Source organism: Myxocyprinus asiaticus, chromosome 28, assembly GCF_019703515.2.
Source record: "Myxocyprinus asiaticus isolate MX2 ecotype Aquarium Trade chromosome 28, UBuf_Myxa_2, whole genome shotgun sequence".
In the NCBI taxonomy this organism is placed as follows: Eukaryota; Metazoa; Chordata; class Actinopteri; order Cypriniformes; family Catostomidae; genus Myxocyprinus; species Myxocyprinus asiaticus.
Genome location: NC_059371.1, coordinates 26,247,107 through 26,273,883, shown reverse-complemented (window position 1 = coordinate 26,273,883; position 26,777 = coordinate 26,247,107). Strand labels below are relative to the sequence as shown.

Genomic DNA, 26,777 nt, shown 5'->3' with positions numbered 1-26,777 from the left:
TTCTTTACAGCACAAACTGACCTGTGGCAGATGGCACAGCGATGTTGCAGGGAGACAGAGAGCTCTGTGGCTTTACTGCAAACACCGCAGACAGAGATGCGCCTGCGCTGGCAGCCTTCACATACTGTGTAGCTCTCGAACCATTGTTCAGAGCCAGGAAGCTTCAGTCCTCGCACGCCACAGTCAATACACACTCGACAACGCTGAGACAGACATGCAAATGAGGTCAACCAAACCAATTGAGTGATATTTTACTCACAAAAATCTCATTTTACTATTAACCAAACATCTGCATCAACTGATATCACCATTACAAGCCACAGTGTCTCCTAGTCCTATCGCAAAAGGCACAACCCACATCTTTTGCTTCCTTAAAGGGACAGTTCCACCCAAAATGGAAACAAAAGATGTTAGGTAGAGTGTCAGCCTCAGTCACCATTCACTTTCATTGCATCTTCTTTTCAATCAAAGAAAGTGAATGGTGAGTGAGGCTAAAATTCTACATAACATCTTTTGTTTCACAGAAGAACATTATATAAGTTTGGAACAATATGAGGGTGAGAGAACCATTCCTTTAAAACTGCTTAAATGACACATTTTATTTATTAAAAGTATACAATTGAAAATTTCAAGTGATTTCTTTATTCAGTTTTGGGCCAAAGACAAGAGTTGAGTTTGCCATCTGCTATGTAAATCAAATGCAGAGGTCTAAATTCTACCTTAAATGGTGATATTACACAGATGAAGGGCATGTAAGAATTAGTCATGGGAATGAGCTTACTTTGCACTTCCATGAGTCAGGGGGTACCGAGTCCATCGCTGGCAGTAGACAGAAGGTGTGGTAGCCCTTGTCACAAGCATCACAAACCAGCATCTTTGAATCTTCACCTGGTTGCCTGGACATCACAAATAAATAGGGCTGGGTATTGATACATCGATTCCGATTCACAAGCTCTCGATTCGATTTGATTCAATATCGATTCATTTGGGTTTATTTCAGTTAAAACGTCCCTTTTGCTTACAAGAAATTATTTCTCAGCTAATGCTGTTAGTTATACAGGGGACCTTTGAACTAGGTTCATTAGGAAATTATTAATTTGACTAATTATGTTTTATTACTTCATCATCATTTTGGTCACATTTTGGCTTTTTAAAAACCAACAAATAAATGTATTCAATCAATTCAATATATTATTTTTGTTACGTATTTATTGCTAAATTGCACAATTTGTACTATTTACAAGTATTTCCATTGATTTGCTGAACATGTGCTAAAAGCGATACTCTCTCTTAACAAAAAAAAAAAACGGCATCTGTAAACAAAAGTCGTAGAAAGTATGCACATCCAAACAATATAATGAATACAGGTGCATGACCAAAAACGAACATCCACAAAAACCCCAGGAAAGTCAGCACACTGTTGCTCCCAAAAAATTTAATGAGTTCACCACAGAAATTAACAAACATGACATTTCGATCTACAAGCTCCAACAGATTTCTGTAAATAATGCCTTTAAATTAGCATGTTAACTAGAGAGGACTCAAATGGCTTTACCTCATCTGTGTGATGCATGATTAAAATTACATGTTTTTTTGTAGTTGTTTTTGATCAACAACTGACTGTAAAGAACAGAAAGGGTATTAAAAGAGACAATATTCAATGAAAAATGGGTTGCGTGGATCTCGTCTTGGACACACATTACACGGAACAACTCTCAACATGCTGTGAATGGATCTCGCTGCTGAACACTTCACGACTAAACTACACAATTACTGGTGAGTGAAATGTAGACATTTACCAGCCAGTTGCCAGATATATTCACTTTAGTCGCATAGCGTGAAATCTGGTTTCAAATGTGAGTGATTTACTCTCACTGTAATGGAGGGTTGAGCATTGAGTGAAAGATCGATCTTGGGATTAAGAATCCATATCGAGATCGTTCAAATGAAGATCGCAATCAAACGGAAAAACAATATTTTTACCCACCCCTACAAATAAAGATATAAAATTATCCACGAAGTCCGATAAGACAATTCAGACATATACACTGATCAGCCACAACATTAAAACCACCTGCCTAATATTGTGTAGGTCCCCCTCGTGCCGCCAAAACAGCACCAACCTGCATCTCAGAATAGCATTCAGAGATTATATTCTTCTCACCACAATTGTACAGAGCAGTTATCCGAGTTACCGTAGACTTTGACAGCTTGAACCAGTCTGGCCATTCTCTGTTGACCACTCTCATCAACAAGGCGCTTCCGTTCTGGATGTTTTTTGTTTTTGGCACCATTCTGAGTAAATTCTAGAAACTGTTGTGTGTGATAATCCCAGGAGATCAGCAGTTACAGAAACACTCAAACCAGCCTGTATGGCACCAACAATCATGCCACGGTCCAAATCACTGAGATAAAACTTTTTCCCCATTCTGATGGTTGATGTGAACATTAACTGAAGCTCCTGACCGATATCTGCATGATTTTATGAACTACAATGCTACCACACAATTGGCTGATTAGATAATCGCATGGATGATTGTTAGTGCCAGCTGGGCTGATATGAGTACTTCTGTAACTGCTGACCTTCTCAGATTTTCACGCACAACAGTCTCTAGGATATACTCTGTGAATGATGCCAAAAACAAAAAACATCAAGTGAGGGGCAGTTCTGCGGATGGAAATGCCTTGTTGATGAGAGAGGTCAACAGAGAATGGCCAGACTGGTTAGAACTGACAAAGTCTATGGTAACAACAGATAAGGTTAGGGTTAGAGCTCTGTACAACTGTGGTGAGAAGAATAGCATCTCAGAATGCAGTTCTGAGATGCGGGTTGGCGCTGTTTTGGTGGCACAAGGGGGACCTACACAATATCAGGCAGGCGGTTTTAATGTTGTGGCTGATCTGTGTACATAAATCATTTTCTTACCCTCATGTCGTTTCAAATCCACATGACTTTCTTCAATGGAAGACAAAAGGAGATGTTAGGCAGAATGATAGCCACAATCACCATTCAATTTCATTGTATGGAAAAAAAGATGCAATGAAAATAAATTGTGACCGAGGCTAACATTCTGCTTAAAAGAAATATTTCTGGTTCAATAAAAGTTCAGCTCGATCTACAGCATTTGTGGCAAAATGTTGATTACCACAAAAATTCATTTTGAACCGTCCCTCCTTTTCTTTAACAAAAACAAAAAGTAGATGTCACTGTGAGGCACTTACAATGGCCAATTTTTGGAGGGTTTAATGGCAGAAATGTGAAGCTTATCATTTTATGAAAGTACTTACATTATTTCTTCTGTTAAAACTCATGTATTATTTGAGCTGTAAAGTTGTTTAAAATGTCATTTATACAGTCATTTTAGGATTTGTTGACATTACATCGTCATGACAACGAAGTTGTAAATTTGGCTATAACTTCTCACAGTAAAAGGTTAGTAGGAGATTTTATCACACTAAGATCAAGTTAACACACATTGTTTGCGTTTTGTGTCTAAAACTTTTAAATTTGAAAAAGTATTTTAACATTCACAAATTGGCCCCATTCACTTCCATTGCAAGTGCGTCACTGTAACCTCGATTTTTGCTTTTTTTAAAGAAGAAGAGGGGCAAGTCAAAACAAATTTTTGTGGTAATCAACATTATGCCACAAAAGCTGTCGATTGAGCTTAACTTGTCTTGAACCCGGAATATTCCTTTAACATCTCTGTTTGTGCTACATTGAAGAGAGCAATAACATGAGGGTGAGTAAAGGATGACAGAACTTTCTTTTATGGGTGAACTATTCTTTTATTTACCACAAAGTGTAAAAACATACCTGCAGGTCTGGCACACCTTGCACTCTGGACACTGCCAGCCAGAACGCTGAAGTGGTGTGGCACTGATTTCAAGACAGGCGTCATGATAATGCTGCCCACAGCCCGTGCAGTATAGCAGACCTGACAGGTCCCCTGCGGAGTCACACACTGCACACCACGCCTCCTCGCCGGCTGAAAAACAAGCACAGAGTCATTTCAGCAACCACAAACATTATTTACTGATGATATCTCTCCTGTAATTTCATACCGATCTCCTCAGCCTTGTCGATGTGCTCTGGACAGAGGAGCGCCAGCTGCTTCATGGACTGGAATGATCCACTTGCAGCTGAGCAGGGGAAGTGGTAGAAACGTGAGCAGCCTTCGGCCCGGCACCGAATGGTAGCACCCATCCGTTTACAATAATCACAAGGCTGAAACAGAGATAAAATAGGACAGGTAAAAGAAGTTGTTAATTTGCCTGCCGTTAAGCAATATTTCTAAGGTTTAATGCTTCAATAAAGAAAGCTCTCAGCCTACCCGCTGTATCCCTGAGATGACTGCCTTATCCACGTTTATCAGCACCTCACCCTCAGTCTGTTCCACTCCCTCTGACCACACGGCACACCAGTGGTGAACCCAGCAGCTCCCTGTTTCATTTGGAAAGGATTTTCAGTTATAAATAGGACTGGGTAAAATTTAAATCTCCAGTGTTTTTGCTGGCAATATAAAATTAAGCAACATTATGAATACTACAATGACTTCATGTGCTTTTTATTTGTACATTTGTAGAATGTAAACTTAATTTACTCATTTAAATTCACATAAATATTATTTGGATGTAATTAAGATATTTTATATATTTGTCCATTTTTATAAAATTCCACTAGTTTAAAAAAAACTCAGTGTGTATATTTAACTACACATTGTCATATCAGCAACTATCCAGTAATTACTCTGAATTCTTGGTTAATTTCAAGTCGGACATGACTAAATAAATGACTTGCAGTTCAGCAAGTTTGTGATTCACAAAAAAAAAAAAAAAAAAAGAGTGCGTTGATGGAAGTAATTTGTTTGGTAGAAAGTGCCATATGTTTTGCGATTTAGAATCAAATGAACCAGCTCATTACAGTCAGTCATTTAGGAACAAGACTACACTAGTCGCACTGCATGTTTCACACTGCTAATTCAATAACGGTGTAGCAGTGCAGCTGAGTGGTAGCAGGAAACGCTGTCAAGAGCATATTTCGGTGTCCTGTCCGTATTGGCAAAAGAATACATGTTCAAGAACTGTTAACGGAACCGAAAGTCAAGAAAATAATTTGGTTCCAGTATTTATTTATTTATTTTTAAATGGAATGGTTCAACCATTTCAGAATACACACATACATACATACACACATACTTATTCAAAAGTATGAAAAAAAGCACACACACACACAAAAAAGGGTTGCTGCATCTTTTTCAAGACCTGAAAAAATAAAATGAATACCATATCCCCATACCAACACAATCTAACACAATCTCAAAATAAATCATGTATCACAGACTGTTACTTAAACAGGCAGGGGCACACATTCAACAATGCCTTAATGATTATCAGTAAAACAGGAAAGGCTATATGCAAGTTTTAAATACTCAATACATGTTTTCCACATTTATATCACATTAAAATTAGTTTATGAACGATTATACAAATAAATACAATTTAGAGGTCGTCCGATATTGATATTGGATGGTTGCTGATATAAGAATGTGTTGAAAGGCAATTAATCTGCTAATAGTTTTTCAAATTGGTTGCCTATATTAAATGTTCTTAGTCTTTTCTTCCTGTGATGGGGAGGGGTCAGACAGAGGCTACAAGAGTCCATATTGAATAAAATTCCAGATGCAGTTTATGGTGCAACCAAAATACCAATAACCATGGGGGGGCGGGGGGGGGGATCTGATTAATAGTGTGGAACTTTTAACTTCAGAGGCTGAAATACATCAGGGACTCTTATTTTGAAATGTTTGCGATTCACTGCTTCCAGCTGCTCATTTAAACAGATAATGGAAATAAAATGTGCACTCCTACAATAATCTACAACGTATTACAATATAAACAATTAAAAGTGAACAGTCATATTTCATCAACACTACATCATCATCTTCAACAGTTGATCATCAGTCATCGCTTGTCATAAATTTCCAATATGGCTTAATGATTGTGAACTGCTCTGCAACAGCTGAAAACACTCACAAGCCCCGGTGTGCTTGGAGTGTCACGTTTTCACTCTGAAGGACATAGCGCATGCATTTATTTTATCAGATCGTATTCTTTTGAAGTTTGATAATCACATTAGATCACATCACGATTCCTGTCTTTCCACCCCCAAATTTAAGACCTCTTTAAATTATAATTAAGACTTTTGTTGTATCGTTTAAGATATTTAAGACTTTTTATGACCTTAAATTTTGGAAAACTGAATTTAAGACATTAAGACTTTTTAAGGATCCATGGGAACCCTGTAATAGCTTTAGCAAAATCGCCACACCCTAGTTATAATAAAATAAACATTTTACAGGCAATGCTTATGAGGTTTACTGTTAAAGCCCAATTTTAATCATTCACCACAACAATTTAAACACTGGCATCTGCAATGCTGCATATGCACATTTACCACCTATCCTTAAAAAGAGATGAGAATGGATAGTGTCATTTGAAACTCATGTTTTTTTTTTTTACTTAGGTTACACATGACTTATACAGTTGAAGTCAGAATTTTACATACACCTTAGCAAAATACATTTAAACTCAGTTTTTCACAATTCCTGACATTTAATCACAGAAAACATTACTTGTCTTAGGTCAGTTAGGATCACTGTATTTTAAGAATGTGAAATGTCAGAATAATATTAGAGAGAATTATTTATATCAGCTTTTATTTCTTTCATCACATTCCCTGTGGGTCAGTAGTTTACATACACTTTGTTAGTATTTGGTAGCATTACCTTTATATTGTTTAACTTGGGTCAAACGTTTTGGGTAGCCTTCCACAAGCTTCTCGCAATAAGCTGCTGGAATTTTAGCCCATTCCTCCTGACAGAACTGGTGTAACTGAGGCAGGTTTGTAGACATCCTTGCTCGCACACGCCTTTTCAGTTCTGCCCACAAATTTTCTGAGGTCAGGGCTTTGTGATGGCCACTCCAATACCTTGACTTTGTTGTCCTTAAGCCATTTTGCCACAACTTGAGGTATGCTTGGGGTCATTGTCCATTTGGAAAACCCATTTGTGACCGAGCTTTAACTTCCTGGCTGATGTATTGAGATTTTGCTTCAATGTATCCACATAATTTTCCTTCCTCATGATGACATCTATTTTGTGAAGTGCACCAGTCCCTCCTGCAGCAAAGCACCCCCACGACATGATGCTGCCACCCCCATGCTTCACGGTTGGGATGGTGTTCTTCGGCTTGCAAGCCTCAACCTTTTTCCTCCAAACATAACGATGGTCATTATGGCCAAACACTTCAATTTTTGTTTCATCAGACCAGAGGACATTTCTCCAAAAAGTAAGATCTTTGTCCCCATGTGCACTTGCAAACTGTAGTCTGGCTTTTTTATGGAGGTTTTGAAGCAGTGGCTTCTTCCTTGCTGAGCAGCCTTTCAGGTTATGTCGATATAGGACTCGTTTTACTGTGGATATAGATACTTGTTTACCTGTTTCCTCCAGCATCTTCACAAGGTCCTTTGCTGTTGTTCTGGGACTGATTTGCACTTTTCGCACCAAACTACGCTCGTCTCTAGGAGACAGAATGCGTCTCCTTCCTGAGTGGTATGATAGCTGTGTGGTCCCATGGTGTTTATACTTGCGTGCTATTGTTTGTACAGATGAACGTGGCATCTTCAGGCATTTGGAAATTGCTCCCAAGGATGAACCAGACTTGTGGAGGTCTTGTGGGTGATTTTTTTTTATTTTCCCATGATGTCAAGCAAAGAGGGACTGAGTTTGAAGGTAGGCCTTAAAATACATCCACAAGTACACCTCCAATTGACTGTAATTAACCTATCAGAAGGTAATTGGCTAATTGCCTAAAGGCTTGACATCATTTTCTGGAATTTTCCAAGCTGCCAAAAGGCACAGTTAATTTTCATTTACACAACAAAGTTTTCAACTAAAAACTGAAAACTTTTTATGCGTTTTGGATGTTCGTTTACACGACAATGGCGTTTTGGGGCCTGAAAACGCAAACTTTTGAAAACGGGTTTCAAAGTGCAAGTTTTTGAAAACTATGCCGTTATCGTCTCAGTGTAAACATACAAAAACGCGAATTTGTGAAAACGATGACGTCATGCGCACGCGTTTTACGTGTTCAGTCTACAGGCATGAACTACAAGAACTTCGTCCTTACCTCCAGGGTGAACAGACCAACATGAGAACACCAGTTGGAGTCCTTAAAAGGTGGCACACTTTATAGTCCAGGGTCACTTGTAGTAATAAAACAACCTCATCGTCCGTCCAGACAAAACTGCTCGATGCTTTCACCATCTTCATTGTTTATATTCACCGCTCTGTGGAAGAATGCTTATGTGCGCAGGCACGTAGTGTTTCTTTACAAAGTGACATCGCCAACTACTGGCCTGGAATGCATAATACAACGTTTTTAGTCATTTTCGCGGATCCGTGTGAACGGGGATCGTTTTGTCAACGTTGTCGTCTGTATGCGAATCTTTTCAAAAATGCAAAGGAAAAACTTTTCTGTTTTTAGTACATTGTTGTCTTGTAAACGTACCCTTAGTGTATGTAAACTTCTGACCCACTGGAATTGTGATATACTCAATTAAAAGTGAAACAATCTGTCTGTAAACAATTGTTGGAAAACTTACTTGTGTCATGCACAAAGTAGATGTCCTAAATGACATGCCAAAACTATAGTTTGCTAATATGAAATCTGTGGAGTGGTTAAAATTTTTTTTATAAAGAGTTTATATGACTTCAGCCTAAGTGTTTGTAAACTTCTGACTTCAACTGTATATATATCAGACTATCATATCAAGCAACTGAGAATCAATCTACCACTGGTCTACTAATGATTGCTCATCAAAGTAAAAATATGACCAAATGCACCTTTAAAATCAGAAGTGACATCACTGTAATTCAAACCTATTGATTTGCTGATTATACCCGTGTCATCAAAGAGAGATGCCAGACAGGTGGATTCAGAGAATCCAATGGAAGACAGGTCATCGTTTCCAGCTGCTGGCAGAGAGGAGACGGAGGCCTCCAAGCTGGGCCGATCGGAAGAGGATCCAAAACATCTGAGCTCCCGTTGTCCATGCAGACTACGCTCCACACAGTTACACAGAGCACAGGCCCTGACAGTCTCCCTACAAAACACCAACATAATCGCAGTCAGAAATTCCCTCAACTATGTTCACAATACCTCAGCTGGACTTAGGTTAATTATTAATTCTCTCTGTGCCTGTTAGAACTATGTCTGCAATATCGGTCCAATTTGTCCATGCAACATTATGTTCTATTTAATGAAGATAGCTCTTTTCTATAAAACCAAGCTATTCAACCATGACCTACATTTTATGCAAAGCACTGCAAACCGCAATATTTATAGCAGGCCTTACACTGATGAGCTGGAAGTGTCCACAGTAGTGCCTGAGATGTCCTCTGCAGAAACAGGAGCACTCAGTTCCCCCTCAACCTGGACGCTCTCCTTTGGAGGGGTCCCATCATCAGCTGTGAGAAATATAGCAGCCATAAGTTAATGAATTGGAGATGCAGATATAAATGTGCCCTTGTGTCACAGAGACTTCAAGTAAAATCCAGATGCTGGAGAAGACTCACTTTAAGAAATATTTACTGCTGTGCAAAAATGTATGTATCATCCCTGCTTCAAATGACAGTACAAAATATATTAGATTTTAACGAGTTCAGTTTGAAAGGACTAAATATTAATGCATTTTGACTTATACATTTCCATTAAACTGCGAACATGAAAGAGTATACATAGTTATTAAAATATACAGTAGAGTACAGTTTGCATGCATGCTTAATACAGTAAAGTTCACAGCATGGTGGTCCACATTTATGAACCCAATGAAACGGCTGAAGAAATTAGGGGTAAAACCTATCTTATGCAAATCAAATTTAAATACATTTACTGACCTGCATTTTCTGAATCATTTTCTTCGCAGGTTGATTTCTGCTCGTCCATTCCTACTCCTGAAGATCTCTATTAAAGAGATCTGAAACAGATAGATTTCCACCAATGAGGAAAGTAACATGACGTAACAGTAGAGACCAATTCATAAAACTGCCCAAGAAGAGATGTGCACAAACAAATTCAAGTTTCACAATGTCATACAGCCACAAAACACTGTGTTATTATATTTAGGATGTAACAAAAAGTGTATCTTTCGTGCTTGCAATGCATACAACGGACACTCGTTCATAACACGTTTAAGCCTCTCGAAAAGCAGTAATAGGAAAGTTATATTGATTATCTGGTAGTAACTTCTATCTGGACATTGCAAACCATCGGACCAGCTGCATTTGCAAATACCTAGCCATACCGCGCCTGTTCAGCAACTGCGTAATAAATGTGCATAATCCTGCAAAGTTCACATTACTCCACACCTAAATACGCAAACATTGGTGGATATAGGAAAACACAGCATAAAGCAAGTGATTAAATACGAACCATGAGGTGGATTCGCGTGTTCGGTGCATTTTGTCCGATTTGGTTAAAGCTGATGGATAAACAATGGTTCGTAGGTTAATTAAATTTGTGAGATCCCGCAGCTACGTCGTTCTGATCGGTTTACAGAAGTGCCTGGAAGCGGCTAACGTGCTAGCTTTCTGACCGGGGTTAACAAACTCTCTGCAAAATAATCCAGTCGCCCATCGCCAAATTGGGCCAATAAAGACACGTATACACGGCTCTGGTGTTTAGTGATGACGCGCGGTCAATAAAACGGTATAACTTAGTGCATAACTAAGATATTGCGTTACTTTCTTTATGTAAAACGACGCTAAAGAGAGAAACACAAAGAAAATACAACTTCCGTGTAGCACGTTTCCTGTGAGACACAAAACGGGGTCGGCCTGAAACGTTGGCATCAGTATTTAGTTCCGCGAGTGATAGCGCGGAACATTTTTCGTATGTGCACAAGTGCACATTTTTGTACTTATATTTAGTCATATTAACAAAATTGAACCACAACGAATGTGATTAGTCCAGCCTTACGTATATATAGTGTATTTAAAACAACACTGCACACGTTAAAAAACGTGAGCATGAATTAGGTCATCAGTAGCCAGAGCTTGGTATGAATGTCACCTCATATTATCAGTTCACAAGGAAATGGAAGTCAGTTACAGGTTGCATAATGTGTATAAAGAAGAAGAAAAAATTAAACTGACTGAAACACAATGTCCTGTCTCTCTTTATTGCACATCCCCTTTGTTAGGGCCCTTGCAATAACATCTCCTAATTTACATGTCTGTTTCCTCCCATGACAAAAGACCTTTGAGGGAAACAGCAACATCTAGACATTTGAAAATTGTATTTAGCAAGAGAGGGATATGGCAAGCTGTAGATTTATAGTGACAGGTTCAGTGGCTTTATGATTGATACAAAGGAAATCCATTAAAGATGTACTTACACACACACATACAGCTCTTTCAGGTCTGTTCTTCATCTAAAGTCATCTAAACTACAAATATACAAAATTCTTCAGATATCACAATTTTGATTAGGCCAGTTTTTCAAACCCCAATTGTGTGATAGATGACCTCCAGTTATGAGTGTGTGAATGTTTACAAGAGATATGGCAATTACTTAATGTTACAGATACATATCAATTTTAAAGGTGCACTCAGTAATGATTTATTTACGTCTTCTTGGACTTACACTGACACACTAGGGGCCTGGATGCAGCATCATTCAAACGCAAAAGTTTTCAGTTACAGATGCCATTGAAGAAATTCATTATTCACAGTAAGCCATGATTAATTGAATCTAAGAGTGAAAATATCCAATAACAGGGCAGTTACTGAGATTAAGCCAGTCGTATTCAGCTGGTCATGTGATTCTAACATTGGGGTGACCATACGTCCTCTTTTTCCAGGACATGTCCTCTTTTTCAGACCTTAAAAAAGCGTCCGGCCGGGATTTCAAAATTTGCGAAAATGTCCGGGATTCGGCTTTAGTTGCATTATGATGTGCATCTGGTCTAATACTTCATTGTGTGTGCACGCATACCCCTCTTTGTAAGTCCCGCCTTCTCGCACACCAATTGGTCGATTATAAGAGGCTTGCAGCAACTATTGGCCGAATTCCTGCCTGTCAATCTCTCCGCGAATGCGCGAAGCGCTGTGGTGTTCGGCATCAAACAGTTGCTTGACAGTAGCAGCAAATGACATCTGAGTGGAAACAATGGCCAAACGAAAGTGCAAATTTACAGAAGATTTGCACAAAAAATTCCCATGCTTTCATCCAGTTCGAGATCCGTGGGAAGCAGAATGTATGACATGTAAAGCTGGCAATTATGTGTCAGTTGCTAATAAAGGTGCAAGTGATTTAGAAGCACACATAATGCCTCAGCTAATAAACAAAGTGCTCCTAATATCACGATACGACCATGGAAATGATAAACAACATACTAACTCTCAAATCTACTGTTTAGCTTTGGTGGTTTCAGTGTTATTAAGGTCTAAATGACAGACAGTACGGGGACTCTGGCTTGCTAAAAATATGGCTTTCCCATTTACCAAGGACACAAACACTTGTGCATCACACTAAACTAAAAACACAACGATCAATCATAAAGGAAGGCCAACTGTCAGTGCAAAAAACAACAACAACAAAAAAACAAACATCGAATGCGCACATTAGCTCTGCAAAGCATAACGGGTCAGCAAAAGGTGAAAGTTCATCAGGTAAATTAACGGACTACTTTTTGTGACCTGGTAAAACTGTTATCACATTGCTTCATTTTCCACGGCCATTCAAAACAACAGTAATAGTAAATGAAGGTACACTCATGGCATCAAATATTATATTTTAGTATATGGACATGGCCAGTATATGGAATGTTGGACATTTTTATTTATGTATATTTATGTTATGCTAATAGAGTGTCTTTTCACTGTATTAAAGTTTGCATTCATAGTAACACTGTTTTGAACCCTATTATTCCATTTTGGAAAACCAGAATATGGTCACCCTACTAATATGGCAGCCCCCATGAGGGGACCCTCCACATATAGAATAAAACAGCTTTAATAAGGTTATTGATATGACTGGAGTCTTCATCGCAAGTGAGTAATCATGATTTTATACATAAGTTCCAAAATCACAATTAATTTCTTTAAGCTTAAAACTTTTTTAATGAGAAAAAATTACTGAGTGCACCTTTAAAAATAATTTAACATAAGGAGGTAAGACCGCTATTGTTAAAGGGGAAACCATAAAATGCTCAAGCCAAATCTACGCCCTTGTGACTGGTCCACCTCATATGCTAGAAGGCTATTCAGGAAACAAAATCTATGCTTGCTGTCAATGTAATTTTATGAAAGAACAAGAGTGGAAAAGTTCAATGTTTTAATTAAATGTCTTTGTTTAGTTAACATCATCATCACTTAAGGAACTGTGTATCGCCAAATAACTAATCCTGTTAGACACTCCTTCCCCAATTCATCTTTCAAGTGCGTAGCTAATTCCAATATATGGGACATGGCTGCCACTGCGTTTGATTTTTATTTGGCTATCTAAATTAAAATCCAACACTGACTAAATTATTTAGCACACTACATTGTCCACGTTTGACCTAAAACTTGGAATAAAGTGTCATGCTAAATCCTATCATACTAATTTGTTGACATGTTTCCCAAGCAGTTCCCAACACGCTAGCTGACAAGCACACACACGCTGTTGATGCCAAAATGTCTATATAAACTCGTCTCTGTATTATAGCATTTTCAATTGTTTTTCACGTGCATAAAGAGGCAACTATTAAAAAGTAACCGAACGGATTGCTTTTAATGCAGTGCTAACAGGCTGGAAGCATCAAGAGTTAGCCTCTACGAAACATAAAATAGATGCAATCGTAGCTGTAAACCGACATGTGGTAGCCAAACCTCCTATTTTATTAACAGCTCCACTTTTGCAAAAAAAAAAAAAAAAAAAAAAAGTAAAAAAATTACTCAGTTTACATCTGGTGTGCTAACCCAGCCTGCTAGCCATTAGACACTTTTATACTCCAGAATGCTGTTGCTCTTTCCAATCGCAACAAATAGACCAGTTTTAACGCCTCAGCTAATAAACAAAGTGCTCCTAATATCACGATACGACCATGGAAACGATAAACAGCATACTAACTCTCAAATCTACTGTTTAGCTTTGGTGGTTTCAGTGTTATTAAGGTCTAAATGACGGACGGTACGGGGACTCTGGCTTGCTAAAAATATGGCTTTCCCATTTACCAAGGACACAAACACTTGTGCATCACACTAAACTAAAAACACAACGATCAATCATAAAAGAAGGCCAACTGTCAGCGCAAAAAACAACGACAACAACAAAACAAACATCGCATGCATTCATAACACTCGTACTAGCCCGTACAAGTGTTTTTAATATTAAATCTTGTAAACGCATCGGTACGTAGGAGGCCAACAGCAGATTCATTTCGGCCGACAGAGTCGCGCTCACTTCGCTTAATGGACGTGGAAGGGGGCCCGAGTATCGCTAAGGTAATTATTCTGCAAGTCTATATTTTTATATTAAAAATACATACTACTTTTATCACTCACCTACACTGCGCTGCTAACGTCCTCGTACATAATCGGAACAGTCCTCCTGATAATATTCGCTGGGGTCCGTTTCATTTCATTAAGCTAGCTTTGGCTAGGCAGGGTTTACTAGATTGTTGTTGATGGGGGAAGTGCTGTCGGGCGAGCAAACGTTTACAAAACTACCTGATATTAAGATTTGGCTGGCCGATACCAATGAATCAAATGAGTTCATCATACTGTACTTTCATGCTTGCTTCTATCATCCAGCCTGAGAAGCTTTGATGAACTCACACCAAAGTCTTTAAACTGGAGAAATGTGGCAAGCTTGTTTGAATGAACTTCTTGTAATAGAGTTTGAAGTGTCAGAGTCAGAGTACAGGCTGCAGAAGGTTAACACCAATTTTGAGTACAACTGCGACCCCTGCTTTTGACAGGAAAAACAAATTAGGGGTGCAATACTTCCTCTGGGTCATGTTAGTGCTTAGGTATTCATTCTGTAAGTGCAGTCCCACACACACTGTTGGAGAGATGCTGTTAAAGCACAGTCAGGGTGAGTAAACCGGTTGAAACTCTTTTTTTTCTTCTTTTCTTTCTTTCTTTTTTTTTTTTTTTTGGTAACATTTTTTCCCCCATATCATTTTAATATACTTAGCTTGCCTTTCTGTATTAATAATATCTATCTATCTATCTATCTATCTATCTATCTATCTATCTATCTGTCCATCTGTCTGTCTGTCTACATACAGTATCTATCTACATATCTATCTACCTGTCTGTCTAGCTAGCTACCTACCTATCTGTTTGTCTGTCTATCTATCTATCTATAGTCTGTCTGTTTGTCTGTCTGTCTCTTTACTTGTCTGTCTATCTATCTGTCTGTTTGTCTGTCTGTATCTCTACATATCTGTTTGTCTATATACTTACCTGTCTGTCTGCCTGCCTGTCTATCTACCTGTCTGTCTGTCTGTCTACATACAGTACCTATCTACATATCTATCTACCTGTCTGTCTATCTACTGTATCTGTCTGTCTGTCTAGCTACCTACCTATCTGTCTGTCTATCTATCTATCTATCTGTCTGTCTGTCTGTCTGTCTGTCTCTCTGTCAGTCTGTCTATCTATCTGTCTGTCTGTCTACCTACCTGTCTGTCTGTCTGTCTGTCTACTTGTCTGTCTGAATAAATAAACAAATCATAAATTATCTGTTATTTCATGTATTCTGTTTATATATTGTTTGTGTAAATAAATTATAAAAAGGTAGGTATTTGTAGAGGGAAGTTTATTACCTGGCTATAGTGCTCACAGACACTGCTCTCTGTAAAGACACATTTATTCATTATACACTGTGTAAAAATGAGAGCAGATGAAACCACAAAATATTCCTTGATCAAAGGTCAACTACTGGGCTACTCCATAGACTGACAAGTATAAATTGATAATGAGACAGACTTCATTGATCCCACAGTGGAAATGCATGAGCTGCCCATTTTGAAATAAAGTTGTCCGTATTACGAGTCTGTACAACTAAGGCGTGATATAATACAACATATTTTTCCATATTTCTTAATTTAAAAAAAGTGTTTGTCAAAGAATGAAAAGGGGAACCAATACAACCATGAATGAGCTCAAATGTAAAATGATAATAATTTAATATTTTATGAAATATTATCAATATTGTCTTTTCCTTCTCTATAGGAGATACTGTATGCATTGCTGAATAATAACTTGTTTCTTATCTAGTGGAAGAAACCAAGCAGGTTTAGATTTGTTGTTGTTTAGGCTGACAAGCCATTTAAATACCTTAGTGGCATAGTTTGGGTCACAAGCAACCAAAATGGCACTCAACACACCCAACAGATCAAAACAGATTATATAATTAATTCAGTGGAGAAGACTATAATGAACAATGGCCATTTGTGAATATGCAGTCATATGTATTCATGTAATCGCTATTACTCAAGCATGCTGTATTAGATCATCATGCCTGTTTTAAAGATGGAAACTGAAAATCTGATATTGCACCATTCAGTTACATAGCACAGGCCTATTCTGTGCACAGCAGTTCAGTTTGTTCTTTTAGATTTCAAACTGATATACTGACTCTTTATAAAACATAACCCGATGGGACACTGCTTTTTCTCTGTATTTCCTGATCATGCTACCCCATGGTCATGTGCAAGATTAATAACTCCTTCCCAGCTTTCACCAGGATTAGTTTGAACAGGAAAGGTTTGAAGAGAGCCTTACTAAGCTTATATTTGAAATCTGATTGGTTCACTAAAGGTAATGGTTGGGCGGGCCTACATTACAGTCCCTGCCATTGGCCTGTTCTGGATTTTAGAACATCTCCACTCCAGTGGGGGGTGCATGTCCATCTGCCCCCTCCATGTCCCAAATAATCCTCTTGTATACCTTAACAGCTGTGAAAAATAAAGAGGAAAAAACATGCGGTTACAACAAAATCAACAGTTATTTTAAAACCATCATTTTATTTTTAAAACAATTAATTGTTTACATTGTCGACTGTTAATTTAAATAATGCAGCACTTTAGCTAAATAGTACTTAATTGTACTATTTATATATATGCGTGTATTTATATACACTGTATATACAGTGCATTCAGAAAGTATTCAGACCCCTTCATTTTTTTCACATTTTGTCATGTTGCAGCCTTATGCTAAAATGCTTTAAAAAAAATTTTTTCCCCACATCAATCTACACTCCATACCCCATAATGACAAAGCAAAAAACAGATTTTTCATAACTTTGCAAATGTAAGAAAAGAAAAAGCTGAAATATCACATTCACAAAAGTATTCAGACCGTTAACTCAGTACTTAGTTGAAGCACCTTTGGCAGCGATTACAGCCTCAAGTCTTTTTGGGTATGATGCGACAAGCTTTACACACCTAGATTTGGGGATTTTCTGCCATTCTTTTTAGCAGATTCTCTCAGGCTCTGTCAGGTTGGATGGGGACCATCGGTGGACAGCCATTTTCAGGTCTCTCCAGAGATGTTCGATTGGGTTCAAGTCCGGGCTCTGGCTGGACCACTCAAGGACATTCACAGAGTTGTCCCTAAGCCACTCTTGCATTGTCTTGGCTGTGTGCTTAGGGTAACTGTCCTTTTGGAAAGTGAACCTTCGGCCCAGTCTGAAGTCCTGAGCACTCTGGACCAGGTTTTCATGAAGGATATCTCTGTATTTTGCTACGTTTAGCTTTCCTTCAACCCTGACCAGTCCCCCAGTCTCTGCCACTGAAAAACACCCCCACAGCTTGATGCTACCACCACCATGCATTGGGATGGTATTGCGCAGGTGATGAGCAGTGCCTGGTTTCCTCTAGACATGATGCTGGGAATTGAGGCCAAACAGTTCAATCTTCATTTCATCAGACCAGAGATTCTTGTTTCTCACAGTCTGAGAGTCCTTTAGGTGCTTTTTTGCAAATTCCAAGCAGGGTCTTGCACTGAAAAGGCTTTCATGTGTCTTGCACTGAGGAGAGGCTTCCGTCTGGCCACTCTGCCATAAAGCCCAGCTCAGTGGAGTGTTGCAGTGATGGTTGTCCTTCTGCAAGCTTCTCCCATCTCCACACCTGATCTCTGGAGCTCAACCAGAGTGACCATCTGGTTCTTGGTCACCTCTCTTATCAAGTCTCTTCTCCCCTGATTGCTCAGTTTGTCCAGGCGGCCAGCTCTAGGAAGAGTCTACATCTACCATTTAAGAATTATGGAGGCCACTCTGCTCTTGGGAACCTTCAATGCAACCGGAAATTTTTGTAGCCTTCCCCAGACCTGTGCCTCGACACAATCCTGTCTCTAAGCTCTGCAGGCAGTACTTTTAACCTCTTGACTTGGTTTTTGCTCTGATATGCATTTCCAGCTGTGAGACCTTAAATAGACAGGTGTGTGCCTTTCCAAATCATGTCCAATCAATTAAATTTGCCACAGGTGGACTCCAATCAAAGTGTAGATACATCTCAAAGATGATCCAGAGAAATGGGATGCACCTGAGCTAAATTTCAAGTGTCAGAGCAAAGGGTCTGAATACTTGTGTCAATGTGATATTTCAGTTTTTACTTTTTAATAAATTTGCAGTTATCAAAAATCATTTTTTTGCTTTGTCATTATGGGGTATGGAGTGTAGATTGATGTGGAAAAAATAATAATATTTAAAGCATTTTAGCATAAGGCTGCTAAATAAAATAAAAAAACAAAAGAGGCTTTGCCCAAGATCGTATTTATAATTTATGCAGAAAAAAAATAATTTTTAACACAAACAGTCTTATATATTAGCACAAATAATGCTAATCTATTGCTATGTATTTTATTTCAGGGTGCATTTTTTCCAGAACAAATGGGTTTAGTAATTCATGCGGTGTACTTTTTAAAAAAGTCCACAAGGGTGTGCTCTACAATTTGTAAAAGGCAACCTGTTAATGCCAGTATTGCAACTGGCTGTAGAATTCATGAGGACAGTTGAAATTGACCATAATTTGTCAGGCCGCACAATTTCATGAAGTCACGTTTGATAAACTTGAGTAAATACAATGTTAAATCAATAATTAGTTGGTAATTCATTTCTACTTGGAACGTCTTAGAAAGAACTTAGAAAACTTTTTATTCTTTGGAAAAATGGCAAGTGCAGGACAAATATATTAAGGTGTTTTGTCATTAACTGATATGTTATTGTGGACTCAGTACAACTCTAGTGTGGTGTTTTGTGTGAACAAAATTAAACCAGATCAGGTTTATTTTGCAACAAAATACAAGAATTTTCAGTAAAAAAAAATAAGAATACAACAACTGTAGCGTTTGCTGCAATAGCAAAGGGTCTCAGGCCATAATCACAACTATATGAACAAACAGTTTAACATGAAATATACTGTATATATTATGAATCAAAAGGTATAAAAATAAATATTTATTACACTTTGAAAATATTTTCTTGACAAACAACATAATACAAATTTGCATTTTGAATCTCAAAATGATCTAAAGGGAGAATATTTTAAAGAAATCATGTCCATATTTGAATTTTTTTTTTTTTTTTTTTTTTAAATACAGTTTTTAAGTTACACAATATTTCACATGTATGCTTAACGACAACAAAAATGACATTCTTAAGAGTGAAATAATTGTAACTGCATGTTATATTTGGTGTTTAATTATACAAGCTTTAGTGCCTACTGCATTTCTTTTTTGGTCAGTAGTTTAAAAATATATCTTTTAAAAGACAAATGGTTTTATAGCCCTCACAGACAGGTGTAGTTGGTATTAAGCCCACATATTCTGTTTTGACCATCAGTAAAACTTCTGAGGGTCAAGAAATATTTGTCCTAATGTGTGCAAAAGCCTTGCATACCAGTAAACCTTTTTTGGGCCATCTGCCCAATCACAGTGTTGCAAAAAACTGTGTTTATTTTCCATTCCATCTGTGGCATCTTGGAATTTGCTGCATGTGCTGGAAGACGTGCCTGAACTATTGTGAATCACATTTGTGAGGAAGGTCAGATCTGTGGAACAGATAGAGACGTTGGCACTGCTTTTAAGTATCATTGTTTGTGAGTTCTCTTCCATCTCTAAATGGGAAAAGCCAAACAGGAGGCGGAACGGCCAAAATGCCCAGTGTGCGAGTCTGTGATCCTCAACAGAAGCGTAGTTGGAAGCCAGCACGCCATCCACAAATAAATTCCCATGTTCTGTCAAAGGGGCATAAACCCCCATCCTCTCCTCCAATAAAATAGAGACTACCTTGGATGGCCGAATTCCTCTATCCCCTCCAGTAGTAAGTATATAGTCCCCAATCCTAACTCTTCTGGCAAATATAGCATGATACTCGTGGTGCAGCTTGAAACTGGGAGTCACAAATATGAGATGGTTGGGAGTAAGTGCCATTTGTTGTCCATTTTCTGTGCCAAAAATGAGAAAAGTGGATCTGCTCTCACTATCTCGATGTAGAAAGAGAAGTACACGGCTGAGAACAATTTCACCTGACCCGGACAAGGAAAGCACCTTCTCTCCAGGCAGCAAACATGACATAGGTTTTTGCGCACCCCCAGCCATTGTCACAAGTCCTGATCCTGAAAAGCAGCCCCCTTTCTCCACTGCTACAGATTGATCTGGAAAAATTAGAAATGGTTATTACAGTAAATTGACTGGAAATCATATTCCAATAATACTCTACAGGGATAGTTCACCCAAAAAAACTGTAAAATGATCGAATAATTTACACACCCTCATTTTGTTTCTGGCTCGTGTGACTTTCTTTCTTCCGTAGAACACAAAAGGCAGAATGTTAGGGACTGACGGCCTCAGTCACCATTCACTCTCATTGCATCTTTTTCCATTCAATAAAAGTGAACGAAAATCCAAAAATGTTGTCTTTTGTGTTCCACAGGAAAAGAAAATAGTCAAAAAAGAGTTTGGAACAACATGAGGGCGTGTAAATGATGACATCATTTTTATTTATGGGTAAACTACCCCTTTAAGAGTTATAAGTTACTTAAAAACATTTCAGGACTTACAATGTTTGAAAAGGTTGGTAAAGACACATTAATAGCTGAGCTTTTGGAGCTTACCAGCTTTGACAGAGCAGTGCACGTGATATTTGGATTCGTAGTGTACCCAGTCAAATCCAGCCTCCACTGCCAACTGCGCAAGAAGGCCATATTTTTTGGTGTCCCGGTCTGAGGTGGTGATGTCGACAGCACGGCCCTCATAATGCAAAGAACCAGGTGGGTGATGCCCATCCTCATCCCAGGCCTCTGTTACTCGCAGTCGGACCCCAGGCCACTGGTTCATCACTGCTATGGCCAATTTATTAAGGCAGTCCTTGCAACGCTGAAACGAGTGTGAGAAAAATCACATAAACCACAGAGAATGGCTGAAGTGTTTTTTTTCCAAGCTCTCTACATAACTGTATTGGATCGTCAAATTCTAGAGGGCAGTCGTTTTGACAAATAGCAAATGGAAGACACACATGATTATTTAACTGTTTGCAGCCCTCTTGCCTTACCAATGATTCATACATGCCCATTCAAACTGAGTGTCATGTGCCAGCTTCAGTTTTTTGAACTAGCGGCTTTTGATTGCAACTTTCAAAAATATATGCCTTTGATAATGAACATGCACTATTATTGTAGCTGTAAATAAAACATGGTCTAAAAAGCTGTGGCAGAAATCACTTATACACATGTCTAACTTTGATCAGTCTAACCAGGTCACATATATGCTGTATTAGGTCAAATTGCATATATACTGCAATATTGTATGTACATATATACATATAATACTGCGCAAAAGCACATTATATTTTTCACAAAACCATTTAAGATGGTTGTTTTAATATATTCTGCTTTTTATGTATCATTCCCTTTGCAAACAGAATTGAATAGAAGAAGAACAAGGAGCCCTACAACAGATGGTATGGCCCCCACAGAGCCCGGATTTCAACATCATTGAGTCAGTCTGGGATTGCATGAAGAGACAGAAGTAATCGAGACAGCCTAAATAGATAGAAGAACTGTGGCAAGTTCTCCAAGGAGCTTAAAACATCCTATCTGCCAACAACCAAGAAAAACTGTGTCCAGATGTACTTAGGAGAATTGGTGCTGTTTTGAAGGCAAAGGTTGTCACACCAAATATTGATTAAACATTTTTATGTTTACTGGACTTTGTATGACATTATTTGATAAATGAAAACTATTTAGGGCATTATATTTTAAAGATATACTCACTATGCAAAATTTTTCACAAGTGCCTAAAACTTTTGCACAGTACTGCATTTGCATCTATATATATATATATATATATATATATATATATATATATATATATATACACACACACACACACACACTACCAGTCAAAAGTTTTGAAACACTTGACTGAAATGTTTCTCATGATCTTAAATATCTTTTGATATGAAGGCGTATGCTTAAATGTTTGAAATTAGTTTTGTAGACAAAAATATAATTGTGCCAACATATAATTTATTTCATTATAAAACTAAAATGTAAAAAAAAAAAAAAAGTTTTAGAAATTAATGACTTGGACCAAATAATAAAGAAAAGCAGCCAATAAGTGCCCAACATAGATGGGAACTCTTTCAATATTGCTTAAAAAGTATCCCAGGGTGATACCTCAAGAAGTTGGTTGAGAAAATGTAAAAAGTACATGTCTGCAAATTCTAGGCAAAGGGTGACTACTTTGAAGATGCTAAAATATAACACAGTTTTGATTTATTATGGATTTTGTTTAGTCACAACATAATTCCCATAGTTCCATTTATGTTATTCCATAGTTTTGATGACTTATTTTTATTCTAAAATGTGAAAAAAAATTATAATAAAGGATAAGTGTTTCAAAACTTTTGACCGGTAGTGTATATATATATATATTCAATCAAGTCACAATATCTACAAAGTCCAATCAAGTCACATATATACTGTATTTGGTCAAGTTGCATATACAGTATATGCTGCCACTGGTGCCACCTTGCAAAATAGGTGCATGGTGCCACTGATTCAAATAAGAGGTGTAAAATGCAGAAAGCATGTTTTCTCAATTTTGGCTGAAATTTTCACTGGTAGACATCAGCAAATTTTTGTACAGAATATTAAGCTCTGCTAAAGGCCACATCTACCCCCCCAATGTCTAACAATAAGAACAAAGCTACTTCCCAACATTCTTCGGACACTTCAGCTGTGTCAGAGAGTAAAGTCAAGGTCAATTCTTTTTTCAACTTCACACGATGTGAACACTTTCACACAACCTTTTGAATGACCCCAGTGTCAGCCCAAGCAAACTTTGTATTACAGCATTTAGGCGTTCTTCTATGATTCTCCACAAGGACAAAAAGGTGTGCCTATCTACACCAGATATAATGGGGGAGCTGTGAAAAAAGTAGTACTTTTCTCAGTGAAAATAGTAATTTATGTGACCTCTGTCATGTTTTGAAGCACAGAGCGAGGTATTGAGAGGGTATGGGAAAAGGCGAAAGACAAAGACAAAGTCGAAAAGTCAAGAAGAGAGAAAAGAAAGCAAGAACCAGTCTGAGTGAGAGGGTAGATGGATGGAATGTTTGAATTAGATATGTACTTGGGAATGTAACAGCAAGAGTGAGGAATCAAGAGGGGAAGAAAACAAACCAGGGAAATGTTTCTCGCAATGCTGTCAGACAGAGGCGTTTAATTGTCAAAACTACAATAGAGGCTTTTCCGATGGTGCCATTACTTCAACAGGCGAGAATTCTGCACAGGAGACCCAACAGAGGCTTGAAAAGATACACAAAGGATAGCTTTCGGAGTTGGGCAACAAGAGGGCATATGCATATGTACACACACCAACTCTAAGCACTTCCAGAAGGGTACTCTCAGTTAACTTGATGCTAATCTACAATGATATCAACAAACTTACGATCAGTGATATTAAACTTATCAGTTATATCTCAAAACGACCTATGGTACCGTGATGCATTAACCCATGCCAAACAATTCATGGCATAATGTATTTTTTTATTATATACTGGTCATAATAAATATTCAACTAAAAATGAAAATCACATTCGACCTGCTTCATTTTTGGCCACATGTATATATTGTAAAATAGTAATAATAATACAAATCAGTGTATTCTCTGTTGTTCACAATGTTATCTACTTCACCTACCTTCATGTTTATATAGGGGAACATACTCAGGCTAAGGAAGTAGTGGTGTAGTGATCATTTTATAGCTCACCAACAAAGAACTTAGTTAAAGATTAAATGGAGCATGGCACTCCAGACAGTCCTATTGTCACGTTTTACATTGAGGAGGTAAGTAAATAAAAAATACCTACAGAAACATGGCTAAACATTCAATCAATGTCAAGGATTCTATATTATGATGGTTTTCTAATCTAAATCAAAATCTCAGTGGTCCCCTGTTGCAGATGCACAAATTAGGACTTTCTTTAAGGTAAACTGATTTTGCAGGACCTTTTAATTGCAGATTCATCTTCTGTCACTGCTTTTTCCATCATAGTAATTTGCATTAATTGGCAACACAAAAAGTATAACAGTCAAACACAGCTGAATTACAGGAATAACAAAACCCCTTTATTTTCAAGTACTGTTTAACTGTGCATGAAGTATGCCATGGATGGCTGAGAGAGTTGAAAGGGCCACCAGGTGTATCTGCATAAGCATGAAATGGGTACATTGTACATGGGGCGCAATTTAATAGGCTACAGCTTCCTGTTCAGTTGATTCTATTAACCATTAGCCTACACACGGATTTCCTTTACCTTGGTCATGAACCGGTCGGCTTTGGTATGCTCCTCGTCTTTGAAGTCAATGTCAGTGTTGTAGTTGCACACCAGCTCATTGAAGCGCTCCGAATTGCGCGTGATCCTGCCCTCCGCTCTTCCGCTCGCACCCAGATTGTTCTCAGATACACCAGGCACGTATTGCTTGTACGACATCGGAGTCAACTTGCGCTGCCTGGGGCGGTTGCCATAGCCGGGGCCCGGCCCGCATCCCTGGACCGCCAGCCACGAATAAAAACACGCAGTCAGCAGGATGAGCCGTGACAGCTTTAACCACGGAGCTAGCGTCATTGACGCGCGTGAAGTGTGCCAAGGCATCAGCGAGCCGCAGAGCCTGCAGCGCGAGCGTCTCTCCCAGCACCTCGTTGCATCTCATTAACGCACCTGACTTTTTCCATGTCCATATCACGATCTCGAATTAAAATGGGCACTCCTAAGGATTAGGCTCGTAAATCATTGACCAACGTGTAATGGTTTCCAGATTAACCTGAATATTTACAGCCTAGCTACCATCTAAACATCAAATTCCATAACATGCATTTTTCTCATAAGTGTCACCCAGCCATGAAGAGATTGATCGCAGTTACACATTTCGGTTAAAAAGTGTCCAATTGTAACATAAAAAACACCTAGGTCTGAAGTAGCTTACACATAAATCACAGGTAACACAGTTGCCAATCCATTTATAACTTTTGGTGACAGCATTCCAAGTCGAGATGGATTAAATGCATCCTCGTTATCTCTTGCAGACATATGCATAGCAACAGGTGCTTCATTCCATCATCCTACTCCACCTTGGACAGCTCCGCACAAAACGTTTTCTGAAATAGCTTTCAAAGCGCGTCTCTCTGTATCTCTTGCCTTATAGTCGCGCTCAAACATAATTTCATTCTTTGAGTCTGAGTGCTCTGACTATGGTTCGACATGTGTTTGTTCCCGTCTCGACACTGAGCGCTTTTAACCATTGAGTATTTGTGACCGGACAACGATTGCCCTCCCTTCCTGAGCGCGCGCTCCAAGGACAGTAGCGCACACGCCTCCTCGCGCGCGTTTCCAGTCATGCATGCAGTTATGAAGTTTATACAATGTATTACAACGAGCAGACACTGCTTGCAATTCTTTTTACTTTGCCGTGTTGTGATTTCAAAATGTTTGTCTCTTTTTTGAGACATTTGGGAGGCGAGAATGTGGATGGTTTTCATACTACTTCCAGTCAGTGAAAATTTTGGGAACATTCTATTAAATAGATTGGCTTTTCGGACAAATTTAAACAGTAAAACAATTATGAAACACAAAACACAAAACAGTTCACGAAAGAGCAAAAATTGAAAAGGTTACATGCAAAAATACCATGGTTTTGATCAACAGAAATTGTAATAAATTGTACACAATTATTACATATTAAACACGCGACAACTTGCCCCGACCTGACATTTATGAAATGTCCTGACATCCACACAGTTCAACCTTTCAGTTAAAATCTACCTTCAGCATACTGTATTACTTGCGCCTGAATATATGTCAGTGTTTGATTTTAATGTGTTCATTTGTTTACCCAACAGCACTCAAAAAATTATTTGACAATTTACGCATTTCAATTTCATAACAAAATGTCCTTATATTGAACTGAGTATTCTTTAATAAAACAAAATGAAGAAGAAAAAAAAAAAACTATAAATAGTTTAATTCATTTAATTTAGTTAAACATTACACAATTCAATTTGATGAAATTTTGTTATCAAATTGAAATGCTTAAATCTTAAAACAAAGCTGAGTGAGCTATTATAAAAACATGATGATAATGTCATTTTAGTTTAGAGACTACAATACACAAAATTATTCTAAATTAATACAGGTGTTAGAAAACTTGTGGGGGAGTG

The 26,777-nt window shown here is 38.1% G+C and overlaps 2 protein-coding genes across 9 annotated transcripts in view; both read right to left on the bottom strand.

The window, feature by feature from the left end:
* LOC127418716 (histone-lysine N-methyltransferase 2D-like) overlaps positions 1-15,112 on the bottom strand; it is a 56,196-nt gene extending 41,084 nt beyond the window's left edge. For 4 of the 8 annotated variants that reach the window (XR_007893539.1, XM_051659435.1, XM_051659442.1 and 1 more), the window contains exons 1-9: positions 10,495-10,854; positions 9,960-10,039; positions 9,419-9,530; positions 8,943-9,166; positions 4,335-4,444; positions 4,066-4,228; positions 3,818-3,989; positions 782-896; positions 22-203 (exon numbers count right to left, since the gene is read on the bottom strand). Coding sequence is in view for 7 of the 8 variants with exons in the window: in XM_051659435.1 (XP_051515395.1) it covers positions 22-203; positions 782-896; positions 3,818-3,989; positions 4,066-4,228; positions 4,335-4,444; positions 8,943-9,166; positions 9,419-9,530; positions 9,960-10,008 (1,127 nt within the window). In the remaining variant the exon portion in view is untranslated. Of the gene's footprint in view, positions 1-21; positions 204-781; positions 897-3,817; positions 3,990-4,065; positions 4,229-4,334; positions 4,445-8,942; positions 9,167-9,418; positions 9,531-9,959; positions 10,040-10,494; positions 10,855-11,458; positions 11,510-14,609 lie in introns of those variants that run through there. The other 4 variants (XM_051659438.1, XM_051659437.1, XM_051659439.1 and 1 more) reach the window with 4 other exon arrangements.
* A 217-nt stretch (positions 15,113-15,329) lies between these two features.
* Positions 15,330-25,859, bottom strand: LOC127418717 (desert hedgehog protein A-like). Its single transcript, XM_051659443.1, has 3 exons — positions 24,877-25,859; positions 21,170-21,431; positions 15,330-20,710 (listed from the first exon to the last, which is right to left on the bottom strand). The coding sequence occupies exons 1-3, from the start codon at positions 25,213-25,215 to the stop codon at positions 19,893-19,895; spliced, it is 1,419 nt and encodes a 472-aa protein (XP_051515403.1). The 5' UTR covers positions 25,216-25,859; the 3' UTR covers positions 15,330-19,892.
* Positions 25,860-26,777: the final 918 nt, after the last annotated feature.

Excerpts from the sequence above, each read along its gene's own strand:
- LOC127418717 (XM_051659443.1), bottom strand. The coding sequence starts at position 25,215 with ATGCCTTGGCACACTTCACGCGCGTCAATGACGCTAGCTCCGTGGTTA. Across the intron at positions 21,432-24,876 it reads CCGACCGGTTCATGACCAAG|CGTTGCAAGGACTGCCTTAA; the intron begins GTAAAGGAAATC and ends CACTCGTTTCAG. Across the intron at positions 20,711-21,169 it reads GCACTGCTCTGTCAAAGCTG|ATCAATCTGTAGCAGTGGAG; the intron begins GTAAGCTCCAAA and ends TAATTTTTCCAG.